Below are 26,810 nucleotides of genomic sequence, written 5' to 3' on the forward strand. Positions count from 1 at the left end.
AGTTAAAATTGTTTATTAGAAACACCTTTAATTCCCAGCAACAGTGTTTGAGCTGTGTGTGGGACAAGGATTTTTAACATGGCCTGGTTACAGTTCTCTGATGGCCAATGAGATACAGAAAATGTACAATCTGAGGCAAAAGAAACAGTTCAACCCTCAATAAAGCCCCAGGAAGGTGCTTTTATAATTGAACATATTTCTTGGTGTTATGTTTTGTGTAAAATGCAAAACTCTTTAACTTGTTAAACAAAAAACAAAATATTCCATACTAGAATAAATACAAAACAGAACAAGTTATTCAAATGTAAAAAAAACAACAACAACAACATTATGATACAGTTTCTGACTGCTGAGTCTCTGGTCAACACTGCTTGTACATAAAAAATCTCAGCAGCCAGCAGTTGGTTTAGGTCTATCTATACAGTTTGATAACGTTGAAGTCCCTTAATAATAGTTTTTGATCCAGTATTTAAATCTTAAGACTTACTTCAAAATAATATGATTCTTTATCTCCATATTACTGGTCCTCAGTGTCCAAAGAAAAGGCTGCTGATCCATCAATAAACAATTTTTTTTTTTACTGTTAAGAATAGTGGTCCTTGTCATGCCAAGTCGTGATCCATGGCTTCTTTTCCAGGTTGCCCCAGTTGTCTTTTGAAGAATTAATCACCCTCTCCTCCCGGGTGATACGAACAGCACTGTAACTGGGAACCTCGTCTTCATATTTGGCACGATTAAAAAAGCCACACTGCAGACACAAGTCAGTAAAATCTTAGAAAAAAGATTTTTGAGGGGTTTAATCTCCATAGAAAGCAAAGCAGATATAAACTTTTGGGCAGTAATAAAGTAAATCAACTGAGAAGTCTACTGCACATAAATCACCTGTGCATCTCTCAGAAGAAATTAACTTTGTAAATAGTCCTGTAATTTAAGATAGACCAAGTGATGAGAAATGATGAGATAGACCATGTTGAGTAGAAACCAAAAAAGAAAAGATCAGTGAGTGCGGATCAGCCCCAAGGATATTCCTGAAAGCAATAAGAAACCCAGTCATTGCTTGTCAGCCATCACCTCGGCCATGCAAGTAAAACGATCCACACAGTATAGTGTGAAAACATTATTTGCACCATTTCTTTGCAGAAATTTTCATCTAGAGCATTTATTAGTATTTCTGCCACAGAGTAAGAATGGCCCGTTGCTTGCTTTACCAGAAAGCAACATTTTTACAGCAAGATGGAGCAAGAGGGAGAAATTCAATGTCTGACAGACCCAGTAATTTTACCCCTCACTTTTTATGCATTTGATGTCAGCTTCTCTTTTTCTGATGGGTCCTCTTTATTCTTTTTCTCAAAGACTCCACACTGAGAAGAGGCAAATCATTAGAAATGTGTTTGATCACTTTACCTGCATATGTTGTGTTGATGGTGGTTACAAATGAGCAAAAGAGACACAAACATATGAAAAATATGTGTTTATCACTAGGTAGAACCTTGGTTATTTCCTCTCACTCCTACCTTCCAAAGCAGGAAAGCAAGAAGGCCCAACAACAGCAGGCCAAGCAGGATGGAGAGCACGATGATCCACCATGGGACTCCGCCATAATAAGAAGCATGCCGCACTGGAAACACTGTCATCTTCACCTGGATAACAAACAAAAAGGAAAACAGCAGTATTACTTGGATAATTCTGAGTTATTTGCATAAATATAATTGGCATTTAAAACATTAGGTATTATGGAAAAAAAAAATCCTATCATATTGCTACTGTCTCATATCCACACAATTTTAGGAATGTTGGAGTGTTAGTAGCTTCTAGTAAAATCCTGTTGAACAGCAATCCGGTGTAATAGACTCATTCCTTTCTCAAAAACAGGGTGATATCCCGTCTGGGTATGATACAAGTGATTCCTCACAGATCATGTCAAAGAGACTGTAGTTAATAAATTAATGCACAACAAGCTGGTATTTAAGTCAGGACCTTTCAGAAAAGAAACATCTGAATTTTATTTTATTTTTTACATTTTCAGTCAGAAAGAGAGAGGATCAGCTTTGTAATTTGGGCTAATTTTGAGGAAGTCAGTTATACTTTGCCTTGCAAAGTTTAACAGACATATTCGATTTAAATTTGGTTCCGGGTCCGATTCCCAGCCCGGTGTATTTCTGCATCGAGTTTCCATGTTCTCCCTGTGCTTTTGTGGGTTCTCTCCAGGTACTCTGGCTTCCTCCCACAGTTAAAAAACAAATGACTGTTAGATTAAATAGCTTCTCTAAATTGTCCTTAGGTGTGAGTGTGTGTGTGAATGGTTGTTTGTCCTGTTTGTCTCTGTTGCCCTGTAAGGGACAGGCAACCTGTCCAGGAAGTAACCCCGCCTCTAGCCCAACATAGGCACCAGTACCCCTCACGACCCCAGCAGGGGTAAGAGTTTCAGAAAATGGATTGATTGATGGATGGATGGAAAACGTACAGGAAAAGTTTTAAGCTGTTATGTAGAGTTGATCAAAATAAACTAAAACAAGCAAATAACAGTATTAACAGATCCAAGTGTTAATACTGATACTAGGCAAGGCCAAGCAAGTTTACCTATATAACATGTTTTAGTAGCAAGATGATTCAAAGTTTCATTCATAACAAAAAAATAAAAGTGCATTGAAGTGGTATAGGGGTAACAGTTGAAACGAATGAAACAATTAAAATAAGATGATTATATGAAATGAAACTAAAAGCGTATCTAAATATATTAAGATCGCTCAGTCAAGGGCACCTCGAAACAAATATGCTTTGATCTTGATTTAGAGCAACTAAGTGTTGCAGCACTTTTACTGTTTTCTGGGGGTTTATTCCTGATTAGTGGAGCAAAGAGATAAAATAAAAGCTGCTTCTCCATATTAGGTTCTCGGTATGTACAGTATACTTGAGTCAGAAGACCTGTCAGCTCTGGGTTGTTGATCCAATGACAACAAGTATGCAATGGATTTTGGTGTTAAGCCATTGAGTTATTTATAGACTAACAAAAATATTTTAAGTCTGTTCTCTGAGTTACAAAGAGCCAGTGTAACAACTTTAGAACTAGAATGATGTGCCCCACTTTCTTTTTTTAGTGAAGGCCCATGCAGCAGCATTCTGGATCAGCTGCAGCTGCTGTCTGATTGACCTTTGAGGCAGACCTGTCAAGACACCGTTGGAGTAATCAATTCCACTAAAATAAACACACTGAATAGTTTTTCAAGTCCTGAGACATTAATCCAGGAGATATTCTTTAGGTGACAGAAGGACAAATTTGTTACCATCTCTATATGCCTCTGAAGGTTCGGGCCTGAGTCCATCACTACACCCAGAAACTAAGTTGACTGGTAGTTTCTAGCTTCATTTCGTGAACTTGTGTGCCAACTTTTAAAGGAAAAAGAAAGAAGAAGAAAGGGAAAAAAATATATTTTGTGACAATTACCTGTGTCTCAGCATTCTTTAGCATTGTGTTCCTTGTCATGCTATCAAAATGCAACGAAGCCTTCACAATCACCTCCACATGATGTAACTTGGAGTAGTCCTGTTTAAAGGTGAGTGGGAGACATCGGTTTAGGCTGTTATACAGTAGGTGAAATTATAAGAATTAGGAAAAATCTTTACCTCAATCATTATTATTTCTAGTAACATTTTATCAAAAACAAAATATATCCTTCACATTCACTAAAAATTTTATTGGGTTCCCATACAGGCAGTGCTTACACATGACTTAAATAGAATATGGCGATGAAATGCATAAAATAAAACAATCTTGCATACAGTCACATTATCTTATGTCAATGTGTGTATTACATCAATCTAGATTTCTTTACTTTTGCAAGTCTGCAAAAAAAAATAATAATAAGCTTTGTAATATAAAGCTTAATATTTTTTCTGTTTTATTAATGTGGCTTCTAGTCTAAAACCCATATGCAGTAGTTGTATTAACAATGTCCATCTGGATTACCTCTATAAAGGTACTATTCCATACTCGCGAGGTCAGAGTGATTACTGCGTTACTGTCTAGGCCCCCTAGGGGGCACTTTATTGTCACACATGTTGCTTTATTGTCACATGACTGCAAACACACAAAAGAGACACAATTAGAGTTTTCACTTTAACTGGAGGGACATGAAAAAAGTGAAGATGAAAGAAAAGTTGTGTTGAGTTACCAAAGTTTCAGATTCCTTTTTATCCACAAAGCGTGAAAAAGTGTAATCGATCCCTCCCTTGGTGTTTCCTACTGTTCTCCTTATTCTAGTGTTAAATGGATCCTTAAAGCAGACCAAACCATTAATCAGTTATAGCACACTCAAACATCTGCACCTGTCAAAAAGAAATAAAATGCTTTGCAAAATTAGTCATACACCCCACACTTTTTCCCATTTGGTACATTACATAAAAAAATATAGGTGTATGTATTTTTTGTGATAGAGAAACAAAAAGCAGTACATAATGACACGTCAGATAAGTATTTTAAAATAAAAATTCAATTTATGCATAGCATGCATTTGTATTAAGCAATCAATACTAATGCTCCTGATTAAAAACTGATCCAATCAATTTTTTCCAAAAGTTGTCCACTTATTAAATAGAGTATACCATCTTAGAATCTATAAATATTGTTTTTTCTAAGTGCAGCTTTAAGTCATGTAGAGGGAACAAATCAGACATAGGCTCGATGAAGTCTAAAAGAAGGCAATCCTTTAAGAAATATGCACTGGAGTGTTGTGTCAATATCTTAGCAAAACATGAATTGATCACATCATGTCTCAGCAACATCTGATGGCAAAATGTAAGCAGATATCAAATTAAAAAATGTTGAACTCTCTGGGTACATCATTTCTCTCTGCTACTGTACTATGGTCGGAAAGCCCAGCAGAAATACACTGGAGTCTGGAATATGATCCTGCAGCGATGCCTCAGGGAAAACATAATGTAGCTCTACATTCTTGATATTCTGACTGGGTTCTTTTTAGATTTAAGATGTTTTCCAAAAATCTCACACGGTCTATCATAAAAATGGAAGCTATGGTTTAAATTTCCTCAGTCTCTCTTTCCTCTTCACCCCTGCTTTCCATAAATTGTGTCTTCTTCTCAAAACATATGGGATTTGGGAATTTGGTTAAGGTATTATTTGAGCTTTTGAGTTGCGAATTAGCCGCTCCTAGTTGTAAAAAAAAAAGTTGCATATAACGATAATACAGATATCCACGTGTTAGAATAGTCCAGTTAAAAATAAAGACAAAAATTCCGCTGAGATTACAGCAATGGTTCAATATTCACAGGGTTAAGTCTATGCCATTTTTCAAGAAGGAGCTTTGAAGATGTGTATCCCTTGAAATGCCATAAACCTGTAGCTATATTTGCAACAAAATGTGGTTCTAGAAATTTTTTGATTTGCAGTTGACTTGCAGGCTACTCAGATATTCATCTAGGAAACAAAATATTATTTTCATTTTACTTTACTATTATGCACTGTTTTGGTTTATCATCAAAAACCTCTGCAAAACACTGAAAGTTGTTCCTCTAATATCACAAAAGTTCAAAAAATTAGGTGTATGAATAGTTTGCAGGTTATGCTCAATTTGTGAGCATAATTATTCACCAAGTTTAGAATGTTCTCCTCATGTGGCGTGCAGTCTATTTCCTCCACCCCTGTAGCTGTAATCTTCATCAGGTAGAGTAGCCACTTTCCATCCTTTGTAGACTTTGGCCATTCTATTTGGAGGGTGGCAGTTCCTAGGTCTGTCAGTCTCTTTCCCAAGTTAATTACCTTTAAATCAGTAGATTAACAAGTTTCTTTTGAAGGCAGTAAAAAAGAAAATTCTGAAGATATTTAATATAAAGATACAATAAATAAAGATCATGTAAAAGACAGACATGCAGGCTTCCCAAACTCACCCTGAACTGGTGTGTGATGGCGCTGCCAATGTCGCTTTCAGTCCTCATAGCCATCTCACCTTTGACAGTCCCAGTAAAGTAAAGCTGAGATGGTTGGACTTGTCTGGTGGGAAGGTCAAGCACAATCAGTTGCCAGGATAATACATCTGCGAGTTTTTTTGCACTCATTCAATATCCTTACCCCATTAAAGAAAGCTGCAACACTATGAACACCTTTGCCTTTGCTTTCACAGGCAATAGATTCAGCTGTTTACTCGTCCTGTGAAATTTAAATGTTAGACAACTTTCAGTGTTTATAGCCAATGGGTAATTAGCAATGGCAGTCTCAGGAAGGACTGAAGATTGGGAATTAGCAAAAGGGCATAAACTGATGACTCAGAAAACTAATCAGAGCCATTGCACAGAATAAGATATTTACGTTTGTAGCTTAAGTTCAATCTCCAGTTCAGTGGTGCTAATAGGGATTCCCGCTGTACCCAGAATAAGGTAGAAGGTCGTCTGTATCAAGCAAACAAAATTTTGTATTTCAATTTTTAACAATTTAAAATAAGTAAAAAAGTATATTAAAAAAAGTATTCTCACCCTTGAGTTGCGTTTGAATGGATTCCCAAGCTCACAATCAGCCATAGATCCATTCTGATTTGCAATGCAGGTTACTTGAAGCTCCTGCAATTGACAAAGGAAATCACACTAAAGAACCGTAACTTTTGAACCTAGTGTTGCATGATCATTTTGGGGAATATACAACCCACCTCTGGTGAGACTCGGTAAGCAGAATAGGTCAAAGAACTGGGGAAGTTGGCAATTACAGAAGCTTCATATGCATCATCTCCATTTAGATTGGTCACGGTCACCTCCAAGGCAATGTCTTTTTGGTTGCTAAGTGAGATCACTGGCACGCCATTCTCCCTTTAGAAACATAATTCATGGTGAGCACGCAATGTATCCTAACTCATTTATTTTAATGTGAAAGGAAATGTACTTTTTATCACTAGCAACAGGGGTGTTACTAGAAATATAAGCAAAATGAGAAGAATAAGGGTAAAAATATTTTCTTACATCTCCAAAGGCGCAAATGTATCTTCATCAATTGTTCTGTAGCCATAGCGATATTTTACAAGCAGGTTGCTTTGACACACATCATCACTTCCGCATCCCTCCTTAAGAAATTGCACCTGCAAACAAGAGACAAGGGCGGGGTCAAAATGTGAAATGTGCAACATTACTGCAACTTTTTTCTAAATTCATTTTACAATAAGTTATCTGTGAACATACCTCTTTTCTAGTTGGCTTTGCATCATCGGCATCAAGGACAGGTGAAAGCTGAGCAGTTTGGCTCTGTCTACGCCTACGATTAGCATCTTGAATAGTCACAGAAACATCAACAGGGATCGCCCGCAGTTTGTCTTTAATGTTTTCCTGCAGGAAAAAAAATATTACATTTGGTGTTTTTCAATTTATGATGATTTATTAACAAAACAATTCTGAAAGTGCAACTACCTGTAAAGCAATCTCACGTGTAATACACTGTTCCTTTCCTTTTGTGTCCATGGTAATGGTCCCTTTGGATTCATAGTTATTATTGGAGTCAGAGGGTTCTGTGAAAATTGCTCTCCGAACAAGGCTGTTTTTCCTGTGGTCAGCATCCAAATCAAGAGAGTAGGCTACCGCTTTAGCGGAGAGAAGATACATAGCGTAAGTTACAGCAGAGAGTTACTAAAAGGTTGAACAAAGTTTCTGTTGCTTGTAAAAAGTAAACGCAATAGCGTAATAAAATCTTGCTTAAAAATGTAGCAACATTTCTCAACTTACTTAGCTTTGGAGCATAGTTGCTTGGTTTAGCAGTGTAGCTGAAACACGTCTTAACTTTCAAGCTGTGGATACAGAGCAGGTTAAGCACAATCAGAATCAGCCAATGTCTACAGTAACAAGCATCAAAAATAAAAATTATGATGGATAAAAATATATATATTAATAACATATAACAATCATCTAACTTAAACATCCATAACTATCAAATATTAACCTTAAGGTCAGTAAGAACATCAGCTAAAATCATATTTTATTCTTTTAGAAAACGTATTTACCATCTAAGTATTTTTGTCTAAGTTGCCAGTACATAAAGTATTCTCATACCAAAAACAATATACCATAATATAACCATAAATTAACAAACCTCATGAAGATTCAGAACCCTGATTTATGTCGGCAAACTTCACATACATAACAACCCGAATGATTCATCTATTTCGGATGTGATAACTCATTAGCTGGCTGTTATTAGCCGTTATCATTCACATAGAATAGCTAAATAGTCTAAAGCCTCAAGTTTTACTTACTATTTACAGACTTTAAACTCTACTTTATTTGCAGCCTACCTTCTTTTTTTTTAACTGCCTATTAAAGCTTTACTTTGATTGAATTCCACACGTTTCAGTCAGAGCATTTAAAGAGGTGTTCTAAAGCGTTTGATAGAATGTCAGTTTTTTTTGGGAGGGGTTGTCCGATATGAGCAACTTTTTTTAAATAGATGACGAACTACTAAAATTATGTTCAGATTAAACAATAAATAGATTAAAAAATTAGATTAAAGAATTCAGTGATAACCTACTGAGTCTACTGGTAGCACGGGGTACAATCTGTAGCCATTCTATGGAACTGATAACTACTAATATCAGCCATTTAATGGGATGATAACCTCTGAAGTGGCTGAATACAAGGAACTCAAGACTCATATTTAGGGAAGCTAATAAATAATAAAAATAATAATAACAAAAATTCCTTGTGTTCCTTTTTTTTATAAAGCCAAAAAAAAAAAATACTATATAGAGAAAGAGAGGATGCAATTCAAGGTTCCCAAACAATACATCCACTCTATAACCATAATTTGAAGTCATCAATATCATAAACAAGACAGGTGATATGTGAAAACTGTGACAAAACCCTGGAGATAGCTACAGTATAGTTTCAAATATATATAATAAAACACCACCATTACCAGGATAGTCCTCTGGAATCTCTTTAGCTAACTTCAGGTGGCTTGTTCTAGACACGTCATCAGGGAAGCTAGAAACATCTGGACATGAGTTTTTCTGAAGTATGGAATATCCCACTCAAGAACTTCATTTCAAGCAGTGTTTTTACAAGACTAAACACAGGCAATGAGTCCAGGTTCTCAGATTCACATTTAATTTTACATCCAACCTGACCCTGAATAATCTCACAGGGTCGGATGTCTCTGGTGGGGAAGAGCATTATCAAAGTTTGGGATTCCATGTTTGGCCCCAAAGCAATTTAAGTTTATATTGCACATTTCAGAAGTAAGACAATTTAGAGCTGCAAATGAAAAAGGAAAAGAGAAAAAGAAAAGTAGCCTGCATAGCACTTAGATAGAAAACTTTGTATCAATTTGACTGTATGATCTGGTTGAACTGTAAAGTGCCTTGAGATGACATGTGTTGTGAATTTGGCGCTATATAAATAAACTGAATTGAATTGATAAAGGAAATCACATAATTAGTGTAATTAATGTAAGAAAATGAATGGAAAGTTAAATATAAAACTAATATTTTTTATATAGCAAAGTGAATGACCTCTCTAAAAAATGTGTTTTTAGTCTGAATTTTCTTCTGGGTTGTCTACCCTGTTCAAAGTGACATCCCTTTATTCAAGCTGAGGGGAAGGGATTCCACTGTAAAAATAATGTGTTTCCCTAGGCAACATATAAAGACACACATATTTACAGCCTAACGGCAGCAAAGTGACCTTAAGGATGCAAGGTAGAGCATTCCTAGATGTGTCAGAACAAGCTAAATGTTAAGGTTTTAAGCCACTAATTAATTTGTTTTGAGTTAAAAAGAACATTTAATTCTCAAAATACCCTGTTATTTAAAAATACCCTGTTATTTGACAGTAAAAACACAAATTACTTTACTGTTCACTATTGCAAATGGGTGTTAGCCACTAACAACATTTAAGATTGCAACTGCCTCAGAGCTTCGATCAGTACCTATTAAAATGGCTATTTCAGCTCCTGGTTCCTTTTTTATGATTCTGCAGCTGACATCAACATCTATATGGCTCTCTAAATAAAATAGACTGAAGTGAATGTACGTAAAATTGATTACTTTGTACTTAGGTTCAAACTAAAGTTTTGGTTTTAATAAATTGGAACCACTTTTCAACATACCAGAAAGTGTTGCCACAGTTCTTCTGTTTGAGGTTGATTTTGCTTGGTGAAAAAGTGATTTTCTTCTGGATGTTAATAACTGGTCTGGCTCTGTGAAAAAAAAATTGTTTAGTGAGCATTTCTCAAATGATAGGCAGAAAAAAATTTAGATTAATTCAATATATTTCTCACTTATAGATAAAGACAGAGTCTGAGAGGGATCCAACAGCCATGTCTGGATAGGAATTCTTGTCCAGGTCAACGTTGCCTGCTAAAGAATATCCAAACAGGCTCACTCCGGAAGACTTGCTAGACAAGACCTAAAGAAAAGCTTTGTCAAGATTTGGGTAACCTATATAAAAAAAAACAACGCATCTCCATTTGTACAAAGGAACTGTTCATACTAAAGTGCAGGCATAGGAAGATAAATGTTTAAGAAGGGTATCAAGGTTAGATCTTCCAAACAATTAAATTAAATTCTGTTATGATTGAAATCAGGAAATGGAAATTTATCCTTAATTCCATAGAAGTCTAATAGAGGTTTAAAAGAATCGTCACCTTTGTGTTGACAATTTGAATGTGTTAGGAATGTTTTTTTGTCATTCATGTACAGTATGTATTACGTAGTTTTCCTACCTATGGTTCAACATTCTAAAGTATAGAGGCTAATTGGCAGACAGAGATTATCATTCTTAACAGAGAAAGCTCTGGGATTGTCCCTGTTATGGAAGTACATACAGTAATGTTCATATATGGCTGAAGCCAGTGATGTCTCAACATTTACAAACAACATGTGTATGATGTGATGATGTGTCGATAAAAGGCTTTCTTTATGCATGCAACTTGAGCAATTTTGGCGAGAGAAAGTTTAAATTCTGCTAAACCTGCCATCCTGTTTTAAAGTCAATTAATATACTAACATCATTGGAATTGTTTATTAATTTTTTATTTAAAGTGTTTGTTCTCAGTTACCTTTTCAAGATAGAAAGCTTGAGGTTATAAGCACAATAGCATTTCTTTACAAATGATCTTCATCATCAAAAAAAAAAAAAAATGGATAGAAACATTGTCTCTACTAATGTACCGTAAAGGCATCTTTTATAACAAATACGAAAGAGCCCTAGAATGGATCCTTGAGGAGGCACACACTGTGGAAAACATCTAAATCTAGGTAAGTAGTTTTTTTTCTTAAAATAAAGCATATGTTTTTGGATTGAGGCGGTAAAAGAGACAAGTTGCCAATGGAACAAGACAATTTACACATAAAATAAGAAAACACAACCGCATTGTCTTATTTCAAGTGCATGTTATCTAATCTTATTTCAAGAGTAAAAATACTCATTCCATTGGAAGACTGTCTCATTTACCTACTGAAATTAAAGGTAAAAACACTTTATTTAATACATTTTTACTTATTTCTAGGTCATTTTCCCAGTGCAAGTAAAAGCTACTGATACTGAAAAATATGTTAATATGTAGACTGAGAAGCTTAAATAAAACTTAAACTTTTGTATTGGAACTCCATCAATGCCACACAATCAGGGGCTATAATATAATACATAATTTGGATCTTACGAAGGCAGACTGACCACAGCACCTAAAACCTTCTTCCTTCACTAATATAATCCTGGCCCGTAACTGTACTATCAACATGATGTAAAAAGTCTTTCTTTCTGTTGAGCAGACAGCGTACGTTGCAAGACTTGGTAACTTCCCGATACAACAAAGCAAAATGCTGACACAGGTCGGAAATTAGAAAGATGTGAAAGGTATTAGACCAGTTTACATACTTGTGATGCTTTTTCTGAGATTTGTCCAGTGGCTGATCCATGGTAAATGTAAACTTTGCCTTCACCATTGCCTTCATAAGGAGCTCCTACTGCAAAATCTGACAGCAAAACATATTGCCTTAAACATATTTCAGCATAACAGGCTTGACAAGTAATCAAAAATAGCAAATATAGCTACACATTTACATATGTAAATAAGGCCTCCCTACCAGGGAATCCATCCTGATTAAGATCTCCCAAGTTTTCCACAGCTAGGCCAAACATAGAATCTTTAGGTCCATCTATTCTGATTGGTTTGACTTTGTTCCACTTTCCAGCCTTGTTGATGTAAATGTAGACAGCTCCTCCAATTTCTGAATCCTTTTCAAAATATTGAGGAGCTCCTACTACTATGTCCTCCCATCTAAAAAAGAAGGAGAATACAGTACAGCTAATACCAAGACTAGTGCAGAAGTTATCAGTGTAAAGGTTGCTCTCCACTCTTACCCATCTCTATTAAGATCCAGCACAGTGACATCATATCCAAAAGATGAAGCCAGGCCCTCCCCTTTAAGGGTGAACTCCTCAAGCAGTACCCTGCTGAATTCCTCGCCTTTCTTTAGCAGAACCACTGCCCCACTGTAGTAAGCTCTGGGAGCCCCTGCCACCACCGTTAGCTGGCCCTTCTTAGTCAAATATTTCCCAGAGTCCAGAGAGAAACCTAAAACAAAAGGACCATTAAATAATTCACTTAAAAGGAGATTAAGTAGGTAACAAAGATGTTTGGTGTTTATTTCAGGTAGTTTCCAAAAATATTCATTCTAAAACCCCTGAACATATTAAATTTTGCCACATAATCTGTCCTAATAAAAATATGTGCAATGGAAATAGAGCAGAAAATCTATTGTGAAATGCATGGATAGATGTTTAATTTTTTTTTTTTCACCTGGACAACATGACTGCAACTGCTTGTGACAGTACCTACCAATTTCCCTTTTTCACCATTACAAGATGTCAATCCAATCATCTTGGGTTTTTTTTTTTTACTGACTAAAGCTAAATCTAACATGATCATAGAAGTCTACCTAACTGGCCAATCATAATGTCAATATGCAGTGGAATGCCACAGACCTGAAATATGATAACTAATTGCATAATGCATCCAAGCTTATTATCCAGGTTGGGTTTTTTTCCAGTAGTCAGATAAAGGTCTGTCGACTTCAATACTGAATTGTTATATTCAGTTCTGAACTTTGACCTGGAAATTCTAACATGCTATAATTCTTTGATCCAAACTAGTCAGCTGTTTTATTATTAGGGTCCTTGTCATGCTTGAAGGGGATTTCTGCTCATCTCTAATTGTATTTCTCCCAACGTGCCGCCGTATTAAGCTCTATCCATCTTCCCATCATGCTAGAATCCTTACTCCCTGAAGCCTTATTGTGTTATGTTAGGGGAAATGTGAAATGTAGTCTTTAAAACTAGGGATGAGAGTATTTATGGAATTGTGGCATCACTAGTGCCATTCTTTGCTGAAGTCCAGATTTTTTGGAGTTCAACACCTTGTAGTTTCCTTTTCAACTTGTTTTTTTTTTTTATCTGTGTATCTCTACCGCCCCTATAGGGTAACAAAGGTCTCTTTACTATTTCCATGGTTACTGCTTGCTTTCTTTGACCTATCATCATATCATTTTCAAGCTTTCACAATGCTGTTTGTTGACCAATGTTCTATTAAAAATCTAACTGTATTTATACTGACATTGATTCAAACTAATTAGCTAACTACTAAAGGAAGTGGGTTGCACTAGGCTTTACTCTGTGGTATCAAAGTAAAGGGGCTAAATACAACTACACACCACACCTTTGGATTTTCTTTGTAATGAAATGTAAAAACTATTATTTACTACCTTATTATAAAACCTTTACAAAATACATTCAAGTTTCTTTTGTAACATAGAAGCACATATTTTACCCATATAACTGTTGGCAGGAGAAGGGACCAGGTCAGGATCCATCTCAGTCTCATCTCCCACCTCAAATGGTCCATCATCATAGATGCCCATATCTATAAAGGTGTCGTTTCTTTGTTCCAAACGCACCATGCCTTAAAAAGGGAGCAGATGAGAGGAGAAAACAAGAGGAATTTGGATCAAGAAAGCACATCAAACTCAGAACAGAATTTTTTTTTTTATGTAGCATAATGTTAAACACATGACAGAGTCTGTGAATCAGTAGCAAATGTTTTGGTTTGTTTTAATAAATCAAAGGCCAATAAAACGGATAGCATGTACGTGCAACTTTGAATGTGAGCCTGCTGCAACATCACATCCAATATACACACTGAACTACCTTTCCAGTTGTAAGCTCCTGGAGCACCAAAGATGAAGTAGTGGAAGTCCTTGTCAAATGTAGCAGAGAGGCCCTGCTGGCAGGAACCAAACCTTTCATGGCCTCTGTTTCGGTTGGCACAGAAATGCCAGCTTCCGCCGTCTTCACTTGAAGCAGGATCGATAGTTAGGTCCTGGCTCAGTATATAGCATCGACCCATAATGTCACGGGATTCAAGAGGGGAGTTTGGATTTGTCTGCCGCATGTAGCGATGGGCACAGGTCTGCCAGGAAAAGGAAGTTATACAGGTAATGAATGAGAGATTTGAATTTTTTAAGAAACATATTCCAGAAGTTAAGAACTCTTACTAAAACTTTGCCTCCTGGTCCCTGGCTGCTGATGGTCACCCCCATCCACTGATTTTCCTTGTTTTCCCTTCTTGAATCCTCTTTAAAGAGACAGAAATAGAGAAAAAGCAAAGTTTTCAACAACAACAAAAAACAAGAAAAGGCTCTTGATGAAAGTATTTGTTAGAATGAGCTCAGAAAATTGACTGCTCTTGCACACATACACACATATATTATCCTTCTGACCAACACTGTTGAAAAAGCCATCTGTCATTGGATTAGACTGTCCTGGAATAATCACATAAGGCTGTTCATGACGATTAAGCCCCTGTGACAATATAACAAAGTTTATCCAAAGATGGTGATTTTTTAGCTTTTAAGAAAACAGTAGGTTTTTAAATAAGAAAAAAGTAAATCACAATTAATTTTAGTAAATGCAAACCCCTGCTTTATTTATTCATAATTCATGTTTCAAAAGTCTGCATCTAAGTGCCAGGAGTCATCACAACAGACCAACTTGTAATGTCTGTCAAGTTTATATCAATTTTTTTATTTTCTTTAAAGCTACACCCCTATCATCTTTATTTTGCTGATTAAGCTCACTCCTTTATCTTTTGATTTTTTTTCTCTATGTTTGAGGTGATGTTCATATCTCCCCTTAATATGCAAATTACCTGGTTTAAACTAGAGACATTACTCTGAACCACCTGCAGCACAAAGCTACTCACCAGCTCAGCAATGCTGATCACTTCACCCCTGCTTACAAAGCTGCCTCTCTGTCTAATGCGGGCATGGCATGTGTTAATGTCTCATGTGTTTACCTGCCTGAAAATGCTCAGGGTGATTTGATGACTGCATCAGAAGGGTGCGGTGTTCATGATTTCACAACAATATGTCCAAATAAATGTGTTTTAAAACACAGTTTCCACAGCCATCGCACTCACTAAAACTCAGTGTATCTGCCTGCTTTCAGTGTCATTTTGAAGTTTTTTAGCACAAAAGTTTGTGGTGAAATGCATTTGACAGAGCCCTGGGGGAGGGAGCCCAGATGTCTGTCAAAGGCCCGATACGCTGATAAAAAAACAATCATAGCAGTCTGAATTTCAGCCTGGAAGGGAGAAATTTCAACACAGGGTCCCGCTGTAATAGCACATCGGAAAGAACTTCATCAATAGTTAGTTTTATCCTTTTTTCATGTATTTATCTATTTTTTATTAATGGATAAAATACATTAGGGTGATTACACAAGGGGCTAAACTCAAAATAATCATTGTATTTTCAATGAAAGGCTCAATATTGTGATATTAAAAACAAATATATTTTGATGACAAAAAAATGAACAATCTAAAAACAATTTATTCCTGCTAATATTTAAGATACATGTTATGGTCAATTGTTTGTCTCTATCAACCCCACCATGTGTGTAAGGATACATCTTACCATCATTATCAAAGACAACTCTTGTGCATGTATCAGAGGTGGAGCTCACTTCACAATAGTAGATTCCTCCTGTTACGTTAGATTTTTGGCCATGCAACGCTTTGGCTCGTGGTGCTCCAACCAGTAACCTGCAATTTAACCGCATTGACAATTCATTTATCAGGGTGCAGCAGAATTTTCCCTGCTTGCATGTGTTAAACAATAGTCAGGAGTGGATCACTACGGTTTCAAATTCAACCCAAATCAAAAGCCTTTTTCAGTCCTATCCTCTGGATGCCTGAAACCTGGTTTCTGCTGAAACAGCAGACAGTTATACGGATTATTTGTAAAAAAAAAACAAAAAACATTTGATATGGTTTGTTCATGTAATGTCAGCAAAGCTCATGATATAAGCAAGCTTACATTTGCAGAAAAGTCAAATAGGTGAGTATTCTATTTGTTTCCAAAGTACTTTACTAATCCTAAAGGGAAATTAAATGAGTAGTTCCTTATCAGTATTTTTTCAACAAGTTGTTGTAAATGGCTTCTGAAGTTTATTACTAATATTATTATTACTATAGTTTTATTATTATATTGTAAGTAAAAAAGTTCTGCCCCTTCGACACTTGATGTGGCGTTAAAATGCCTCTTACACTTGCCCCTGATTTACATAATATTCAAGCCAAAACAAAAAAAATATTTGTTCAATATTAAAACTAAGTGAACACCACCCATCTTAATTATTAGCCTAGCTTTAGCTTGCCAGACAAGATAAAAACTAATAGTTGAAATAGAAAACTTACCCAAAATCTTATTCAACGTTTATAAGTCGTTGTTTTTTTTCATTTTCACTCTCTTTTTTAAAATAAAATTCAATATTTAGTGTAGAAATCATGAGAATGATAGAAGCTTACATTTTTGTATGTAATTTCGTAAACACCAGCTTTTTGACACTACATCTGTGATTGCATTAAATATTATATTGCTAATTCAATGCATAAATTATATTAAAAATTCAGTTTTAGCAGTGAACAGCTCAAAATAACAGGCTTTATTTCTTTCTAAATGTACCCTTTCAACAAGACTTGTTCAAAAAGGAAAAGTAATCCAAAGTATACTGTCAATTTTATGGGGTTTGAAAACATTATGAACTTAAGTTATTATCATAATTTTAAATAGCTCTTTTTTATATTTCTGTAAAATCTTAGTGTATGTATATAAAATGTATACATGCAGCTGAAACTATTAATAAGCTGCACTCATTTCATAAATCTATATTGTGGATTTCTTATGCTTGGGCAAATACCACTGGGGTATTGTTTTTCTCACTTGGTTTAATCTTTACCTTAGCTCATCTGTTACTGACAGGAAATGGGAGGGGAAAAAAATCTTCAGATGAAATTGTGGAACTGTTTCAAGCGTGAAAAAAAAATGTTTAGATGCAAAGAAGAAATTTACTGAGCGAAACTACAACTAACTAATTCACTCTACAGTTGGAAGATCTGAAACAATTTACTTAACCTTAAGTAGCAGAATAAATTATTATAAATGATCCAAAACTGAATACTCAAAAGGTATAAGAGGAGTTAGAGAAGGTTTGCTATTTTAACTGCATGCTGTCAATGCACCTTTTATGCATTTTAAAGGAATAGTACACCCAAAACATGATTAGCCTTCATTTTCTACTCACCCTCATGCTGAACAACACTCTGGAGTACTTTTTTGATATCTCAAATGCATCTGGAGATCTGGGAGGCTTCTTGCTGTCTGCTGACATTCAAATAATGGAGGTCTATGGTGACCGAGACAGAAAGGTCAATAAAAGTAAAAGTAAAAAAACGTGTCAATATTCCTCCATACTGCTCGTCCAATGTATTCCAAGTGTCCTGAGTGGGTAGCATCCAGAATTTACTCGAAACGAAGTCATTTAGAATGTTTTTAGAGCATAAACAGTAGTGTATAGGATTTCCTGAAAGCGCGCACATGCGCGCTCACGACGCTACGGAAGCCGGCAGACCAAACCAGATGAAAGTGCGCATTCAGCGTCTGCTCTGCCAATAATGCAAGCGTAGAAGAAGAAATGTGCTGTTTACCTGTGCAAAGAAAGAAACAACGAAAGAAAAATGTCTGAGGACTTCAGTGTTGAGGAAGAGCATGAGTTCTTTGCCGAGCTGAATCCGCTGGTTTGGTCCGCCGGCTTCCGTAGCGTCGTGAGCGCGTATGTGCGCGCTTTCAGGAAATCCTATACACTACGGTTTATGCTCTAAAAACATTCTAAATGACTTCGTTTCGAGTAAATTCTGGATGCTACCCACTCAGGACACTTGGAATACATTGGACGAGCAGTATGGAGGAATATTGACACGTTTTTTGTGGACTTTTATGGACCTTTCTGTCTCGGTCACCATAGACCTCCATTATTTGAATGTCAGCAGACAGCAAGAAGCCTCCCATATCTCCAGATGCATTTGAGATATCAAAAAAGTACTCCAGAGTGTTGTTCAGCATGGGGGTGAGTAGAAAATGAAGGCTAATCATGTTTTGGGTGTACTATTCCTTTAAGATATGACTTTTACAAGACTGGAGCGATAAGCAGCTGCATGTAGGAACAGAATTGTTGCAAAACAGACAAGTGTACAATCCCATCCCATCCCAATCCCATTTCTAACCACAAGATTTGTTTGGCCCTGGTTTCCGAACCACACAACTATAATTTGTGTCCTCATCCACCCATCATGCATCCAATCGCAGTTTTTTTGAATCTACAAGGGACTGTGTTACATTTGAAATTTGATATCAAAGGAGGCTAGAGACATTCTACAATGGAATAAACAATCAGGGATTAATCTGGACAATACCATGAACTGCTAATTCTACTAATGGAAACTTTGGACGGTGAGGTCACGTACAAACAAAGGAAGTATCTATGGTTGTTGTGTCAGGGGGGAACAAAACACTTATGCCTTATAAGTACAAACTTATTTCTACTAATTGAATATACTCTGCTGATTATGCCCAGGTGCACCTATCTCTATGAAGCAGGTTTTTTGAGTTTGCTATTCTGTGGCATTATTATGTTAAGAAAGTAAAAAAATATATCAAATTAATTTAAAGAAGTAAGTTTATATTTATTATGAATGAATTATACATTTTAAAACTGTATGAAATATATCCTTCTGCAGTGAAAACATATACAGAGTGGGAAATATGCAAGACAGTTTCCAATCCTCCTAAGTACAAATTCACCCTAATCATGCTGTGAAATTTCATGACCCACAGGTCTAATGGTCATACTTCAATATTCGCTTATGTTACCAATAATAAAGAAATAGAGAAGATATATTGCTTGCATGTGGATCAATCATAGGACACCTTGTGCTATTTTCCTTAGAGAGATTGTAAGCCATAAGCCTAGTGCCATGAGTTTCAGCACAAATTGATAAATTCATCTCAGCTTTATAGACTGGTAGCGGAGAGTTGAAAAGTGATGCTCTTTCAGCAGTTTTGCTCAATTTCAGTGTCTGTGTCCTCCAAGGACCCAGTCTACCTGGACCGGGTTCTTGAAGGGCAGTGGAAATAAGTTGGCCAGAAGAGTTTAGCTGTGGATTCAAACAGATCCAGCCTTCTCTGGCCACCACCCCCTCTCACTCAGCATATGCTCTGTCACCTAGCAACCGTGACAGTTGCTGAACAGGCAAAGAATGGATGTCGAACTTCTTACTACTGTTCTGTATGCTAATTACATTGTTGAGGAATTTCAGCAAAAGTACCTTCATCATGAATATCATATTTATAGTTCCCACACTGCAGATATATTGGATCTGTACCTAAATGTTAGACAAACCCCTTTGCACAGGGACTGATAGAACCTTTAAATAAATCACATATTACCAGCCACATATCTTACTTAATAATAATTGAAAATAAAAATTTTCATAAATTTAAGTTGAAACTATTCACATACTTGTATTATATTAAGCTGCTCTTATAATATTCACCCCTCTTCTGCTCAATTTACCTTTTTCTCTGATCATGGAGCAACCACCTTGCTTGGACTCGCAATGATTCACAGGATATCCAAGGCTACGTAGGATATAGCAGACCCTTCCTTCAAACGGGCAAAAAGAAGGATGCAATTTGTCTGCCGCATAATGAGGAGTCTTGCAATCCTAACAGACCACGGCGCAGCGCAGATGTAATCAGCCGACTAATCTGGCCTTCGGAAGACGCAGTCGCCAAATTCAAACACACCATCTATCAGTGGTTGTCAATCTTGGTCCTCAAGTACCACTGTCCTACAAGTTTTAGACATCTCCTTGGTGAAACACACCTGAATGGGAGGATTAACAGGTTTCTGCAGGACTTGATTGCTACTGAAGAGCTTATGTAATTATTGTAAGCAGGTGTTCAGCAATAGAGAGACATTTAAAACATGCAGAGCAGTGAAACTTGAAGATCAGGATTGAGAAGTCTCCATCAATCGAATCAAAATCCCTTTCATATAACAATTAGGGACCAAAACTGGGTTATTAACATGATGACTCCAAACATAGCTGGAACTCGACAACAGAATGGCACCAAAATAAAGAAACAGAAAAATAAAGCACTGCAAATTCTCAATCAGAGTCCAGAGTTTAACCAGATTGAAATGATCAACCCAGAGCTGGGGTTTTAAGAGAGTTGTGGAAAGACAAATGCCCACAAGCCACAATAGACTGAAACAATGCTGGGGCAAAAATGCCCACAGCAATGTGTGAAAGTTATTAAGTCATACAAACAATGTGCACTGCTAAAGGTGGGGAGAACTTAGTTTTCCCTATGATGGGATAGAAACAGTTTTTTTTCCATGCCTGGAATCCGGGTCATTATGTTTGGGGTCTTTGTTACGTCAAAACGAATTAACAGACTTTCAAAACTGTCCATCCTTTAACTGCAATATTGAGTGGATTATAACCAGCGACATTCTTAGTTATTGCATAAAGATGTAATTATTTTCATTTGATACTGTATGATTTAGAACGACAACTCAAGGAAACTGAAAGCTGACATTTACATGCACATTGCAACTTTATCGATATGAGGTTTAGAAGAGCTGACACGATGTCATAAAACTGACCCACTGCTCCAATGACAGCCGCTAAGTTTGTTCTCTAATCATGCACCACCAGCAGAGGAAGGGCTTTAACCACAGTCTGTGGTTAACAGTCCTGACAACAGACACGCACAGAAACACACAACCACAACCTAACTATCAACTTTATTAGATACCCTCCTTAACCCCCAAAGAGATTCAGCATCTCATAGCAGAAAGCTAATGCATTAGACATGGATGTGGTTAAGGGCAATTTCAATTTCTAAAGTTCAAAGCAATGATTAGAACGAGAGAGAATGAAAATAAAATGACTGTAAACAGGGCATGTTTACCACTAACAGACAACCCTCCCACCAATGTTGTATTTACCAGTGAGTCTAGATTTTGAGTTCTGACATTCCGATGCTAGGACCAGCATTTAGTGTAAACAACATGAGAGCAGGGATTTTGTCTTGTATCAACAGTTCAGATAATTAAGTGGGGTAAAAACTTAGCTGATGAGCATCACAAAAAGAATGTTTCTTTCAGAAGGACAGATAGCTTTTCATTTTTTTGCACCTACACTGTGAAACAAGTATACCACCAGATGCTCAGCGGATGTTTCTTATAAAAATAAAAGATCCATGTGCTTAAAGCAGCATTTCTTTCTTTCACACTTTTACTCCTTTGTAACAGATTATCCATTGCCTTTTATTGTTATACTTAATGTTTTTAATGTTATAGTTTTTATCTTACATTGTTTTTGGACTTTTATTTATTTTTCTATTAAACCTCGTCATTGGTTTTATTCTTTTTGTGCAGCATTTGATCACTGACACAGATCTTTTGTTGCTAACATTCCGTTATAAAAATTGTGTAACCATCTTCTAATGTCTACATCCAGCAGGATAATAACATAAAGCTCATATCATCACAAATAGGTTCCTTGAACTTAAGAGTGAGTAGAATACACTGTAACGACCTCCACAGTCACTAGATCTTAATTCAATAGAGTGGCACTGCTTAAAAGGGAGTTTTGCATTCTGGATGTGGGTTAGAAAAATCTAAATTTACTATTTCCTGCAATGATCAAAAAATCAAGACCAAAACCTTGGAGAAATGCTTTTGAAAACTTAAATCTAGAGAAATATCAAGAGTTCAAAAGGTAGAAGAGGTCCAACCCCTAATTCAAAATGTGTGTCTGATAAAGTAGACAGTGCAGGTTTCCAAAGATGGCACAGAGACTCCCAGTGTCTGCTGGGAAACATTCTGAAGAGAAAGTTGTGCTGTTCAAATAACAGATGACGTTCTGTCTTGAACAGAGCGTGTTGCTAAGAATCTTGTGGTTCTCTATCAACTGCCAAATGGATTGCAGATCCGCAGGTCTATGACAGGAGTTACCCAACGTTTGCCTCTATCCACCCCTCCGTAGTGAGCCTGCTGAATTTGACGGGTTGAATAATAGCTGGGTTTGGTGCCCAGATGTAAAACAGATTTACAGTCCTTTCAACATTCCTGAAGCTGTTACCTTTAGCTTCTTCCCCTTTGATGTTTGATAACCTCAAATAACCTAAGGGGACCAGAACGGGGGCTAAATCTGACTCTCATGCTTCTTTATCAAATACACAAAGCACATGCTCCCACATACAACACTAACCTCTGCACAAAATTACACAGTGCCTCCCAGTCACCCTAATTGGCTGTGTTGCTTTCTCCTCTCTCTAACCGCATATGTGTGCATTTGCCTTCTTTCTTTAATTATCAAACACATAAGTGCATATGCATATCCTGTAGGATATGTATATGCACAAATACATTTGCACCCATATGAGTTCTCCCATATCCTGAAGGTACATATAACACTCCCCATTTGGAAATAAAAGACTGTGCAGCATGGCATGAATGACTAGCAATGAAAGGGTTGAGTCAGTGTGCACACCCAGTTGTAAAACACTGCAACACTTAAGTATACATGTTGCAAAAGACCTCCAAGAACACTTTTATTTAAAGATTAATCACAATTTCACTACCTGTCTCATTTTTTATTTATTTATTTTTTTGCATTTCGTATTGGATGCCAGAGGGAGTTCAGCAAAGGATGTAATGGTGTTATATATTATGTACAACAAGGAAGAGACACGGTGCTCATAGTTGCAGGATCCATTTGCACCATTAAAGCATGGCAAACAAGCAAACACACGTCGACATCCACAAGCAAAACACAGGGATTCACAAAATGACATTTATCAAAGCTTACAGCTTTATGGCAGTAGAATGATCACCATCGTCTAAGACCATTTTTTCCCAGACTAATAAATACCATCATATCTAAACATCTGAGAACCAGCTGACATTTATCCAGCTGATCCATCTGTGCTCAGCAGTTGAGTTTTTAACTTTACAATCTCAACAACGGGGGGCTCTGTGGTGACTTTGGTCTTGTGCTGGTGACCACGTGTCTTTCATTTAAATGCATCTTGGAAAAAGGAATAAAAGCAGCAGTGTGTGTAGCTGCAGTAAAGGAATGTTAGAAATCATACATCTGATGTGATAAATTTGGAGTCTTAGACAGATCAAAGTCTTAACAGGTCTGGGGTATAGTTGCAAAAATCTGCCCTGATGTTCAGGTAGGGATGGTTTATGGTATGGGCAATATGGCTCTAAAACAAAGGAGGGTTTTTTTCCTTTTCTTTGGTCAGATGTCTTTTTTTATATTTCATATTTGCATAATGTCCTATGTTTAGAAATGTGGTAAGAAAACATGACTGAACCCTTTGATTGCCACAGATTGCAATCTAATGTTAGGCATATGATGCAAACCCCACTTTAACGGGCAATTATATTGTTTTTAATGATTTTAGACTGCTGTTGATTATCTTTAAAATACAAAAAACGTATAGCTTTCGAACACTGAAGAGGATTAATTTATTATCTAAAGATATTCCTTTAAATAAAGTCTGTGTCTCACGAAAATTTTCTTTTTCCTTTTGGGAATGTATTTCAGTGTAAGCTAGATATCATAAATGTTTTTTTAACGTCGCCTTTTAAACTGACTTTTATCTTTTACAATTCTGCTGAACATTTCAGATTTTTCCTTAGATTAAATATGATATATAAATCTGATAACTGCAAGTGTGTAAACTCTTCAACAAAGGGTTAGATAAAGGTAGTTTTGATCTAACTATTGTGTCAAGTATTTATGGGTAAAAGTCTGCATGATGTCACATCTTTATGCAGCACTACTTGCTCACTCTACCAAACCTATTAATTTTAAAATACCTATTTCTTGTCCTTTCTTTTGTTGATTTTGGTGTATGTTTAGACTTACTGCAACGCTAAAAGGGAAGTCTATTTCTTCTTCCAGATTTCTAGTACATAGCTAAAGGCTTTAAGATTAAAAACATTGTGTTTGTAATGGCTTATCCTTCACATCACAAAACCCAGTTCCACATAAAGAAAAGTAACTGCAACTGCTGCTACCATTTTTAACTGTGTGTTGCATATCTGAGAGATGCTCAATGTTGTTTTTGTGGCAAATCTAACATATTGGCTTCCATTCCACAAGTTAAAGCTAGTTTTATAAGATTTCACGAGTTTCAAAATGGCCTCCAACAAGAATTCAGGCTGACCTGGATTTTCTCTTTAGGAATAAAAACCAAAAATTTTACAACCTTTTATCTTGGTCTCGTCTCTATCTCAAGTTTCTTATTTGTTTAGGAAGTTCTAATCTTACCAATATCTGATATCTTTTAAAAATGATTGATGACTCTATACAGTGGCCAAGGCATTGTATATAAATATAACAGTGTATTAAGCTTCACAATTTGAGCTCAAACTTGGAGATGATGCCACACATGAGTTAACTGAATTGTATATAGGAAAACAGTAGCTTCTAGCTACTAAAACCAATATAAACTGATAGCATATGTATCTCCCTTTCATGCATTAAGACAAAAAATTTGCATTTTAACAAATATGCATTTTCATGACACCATGTGAAGGTAACAAGACCCAAAAACATTGGAAGTGCTAATAAACTGTCCGTACTCCGCCTTAAGAGGGTGACCTTATAATTTTTCCAACTGGGAACCAAGAATATTTGTCTGTTCCTGGCCATTACTTTTGTATGATGATTAATTAGGTTTTTATAACCTTCCAGTAAACTATGGCTTTAGCTTAAAAATGCAAAAAACCAACATCAAGAAAAGTATAACTGAAAGCTTTTATCTCAAGAAGACTGAAAAATGGTTAAGCAAATATTTGTTTAAGGATGTGCATAGTTATGAAAGTTAATGCAACTTTTTTTTTACACTTTTCCTCAAACATCTCGGTTTGTTTAAACCTGACTTACACGGGTTATTTGTCTCATTAAAGGTAGGAATTGTTTTTAAGGAATTTTGTTAAATTTTGTGCTTAAGTCACAAAAACCTGGCATTTTACCAGGGGTTTCCAAACTAGTGAGAGCAGAAAACCATGGCAAATAGAAATCTGTTGCTTTTGTCAGTATTTTTCAGACCCTGCATATAAAAACATGAATTAGATTTTTTTTTACAGCTATACCCCTGATTATTAAGGTTAAAAAAAAAAGTTCTGTTGTATTAAGAACAAACTGTCTGTCCTGATTTCTAGAAAAATGCAGCGTCTCTTTGATAGCAGGTGGAATTTCTGATGAATAAATACCTCCTTAAATACCATTTCATCCAAAGAGATAATATGACTAGTTTCTAGATAAACTGGTCTAACCTAAGAAAACATCAGAAGAAATAAGTCTGCTTCTTTGCGCACGCGTATTGGACATTTTTGGAGCAAGTCCAGTAAAACTGCTAATGAGTAACCTGGGTGTAAATATTAACAGGTCCAAACCTGGAGTCTAACTCACGACAGGTGCAAAAGTATATACGGCAGGTAGGCTATTTCATTAACGATGGGTTTTTATTGCTTTAAAGAAATTCAGGCGAGGAGAACAAAAACATGCGACATACCTGAGCTCATATTACTGTGTATAACACTTTTTTTAATGTCCAAATAGCTGACAGCCTCGTTATTAAAAAACACTAATTGGTGCTGCAGCACTTTAAGAAACTAAAATGAGCGTCTCTTAGTCCAATCCGCAGTAACGTCTTAATTGCATGGATACTGGAGTTGTTATAAAAAGATGAAGGCGCAGTTTAAATGTGAGCGTCGCCTCAGGCAGTGTTTCCCTTCAAGCCCAAACTTAGTTTCCTTACATTCTCTTATCCTCCGGGTGAAGCTGCCGGTGCATGGCGAGAGAGAAGCCGAACAGGCTGCCTGGGTCCCCGTGTCGCTTCAGGACATTCTCTGTGTCCAAGTTAAACGCAGACAGAAGCCCCCCGCATGCCAATAAGAAAGCGGGCAGCAACAGTCCGTGTTTGGTGCAGCCCTCCATAGTGTCAAAGTTCCTTGGAGAGGAGAAAGGTGAGTGCAGAAGGTGCAGAGCGCGACAGAGAGGGACTTTGAGGGCTGAATGTTGTCCACAGGCAGCCCCTCCTACTGGAGTTTGGTCTGCCACACTCACCAACCCACCACACCTCTAAACAACAACACAACAAATACATCATTTGGAAGAGGAATAGGGTTTTCGGTTTGTTTTTTTTTACAAACCTACAATGAAAATATATATATAATTCAATTTAGTTTATTTATATAGTGTCAATTCACAACACATGTCATCTCAATGCACTTTACAGAGACAATTTTACCAGATCATACAGTCAAGTTGATTCAAAGTTTTATATCTAAGGAAAATCAGTTGATTGCATCGACTCACTGAAAGGCAATCCCTG

At 36.4% G+C, this 26,810-nt stretch overlaps 1 protein-coding gene across 2 annotated transcripts; it reads right to left on the reverse strand.

Moving 5' to 3' along the window:
- LOC119773895 (integrin alpha-6-like) lies at window positions 1–26,489 on the reverse strand. 2 transcript variants are annotated; one of them, XM_038271109.1, is made up of 26 exons: window positions 26,235–26,489; window positions 15,957–16,084; window positions 14,538–14,617; window positions 14,191–14,452; window positions 13,814–13,945; window positions 12,349–12,562; window positions 12,072–12,265; window positions 11,863–11,960; window positions 10,265–10,392; window positions 10,094–10,183; window positions 7,717–7,778; window positions 7,405–7,574; window positions 7,180–7,323; window positions 6,964–7,079; window positions 6,657–6,813; window positions 6,487–6,570; window positions 6,323–6,402; window positions 6,086–6,163; window positions 5,905–6,007; window positions 5,609–5,776; window positions 4,173–4,274; window positions 3,968–4,078; window positions 3,446–3,544; window positions 1,515–1,640; window positions 1,290–1,361; window positions 609–748 (listed from the first exon to the last, which is right to left on the reverse strand). In XM_038271109.1, exons 1-25 carry the CDS (start codon window positions 26,411–26,413, stop codon window positions 1,293–1,295), a joined length of 3,174 nt encoding a protein of 1,057 aa, XP_038127037.1. In that variant the 5' UTR covers window positions 26,414–26,489; the 3' UTR covers window positions 609–748; window positions 1,290–1,292. The 2 variants fall into 2 exon arrangements, with proteins under 2 accessions (XP_038127030.1, XP_038127037.1); XM_038271102.1 differs by lacking the exon at window positions 1,290–1,361 and having other exon boundaries at window positions 1–748.
- Between the last annotated feature and the right edge of the window lie 321 nt (window positions 26,490–26,810).

The sequence above is a fragment of the Cyprinodon tularosa genome, unplaced genomic scaffold (genome assembly GCF_016077235.1).
Source record: "Cyprinodon tularosa strain WSP-4 unplaced genomic scaffold, ASM1607723v1 ctg12, whole genome shotgun sequence".
Lineage (NCBI taxonomy): Eukaryota > Metazoa > Chordata > Actinopteri > Cyprinodontiformes > Cyprinodontidae > Cyprinodon > Cyprinodon tularosa.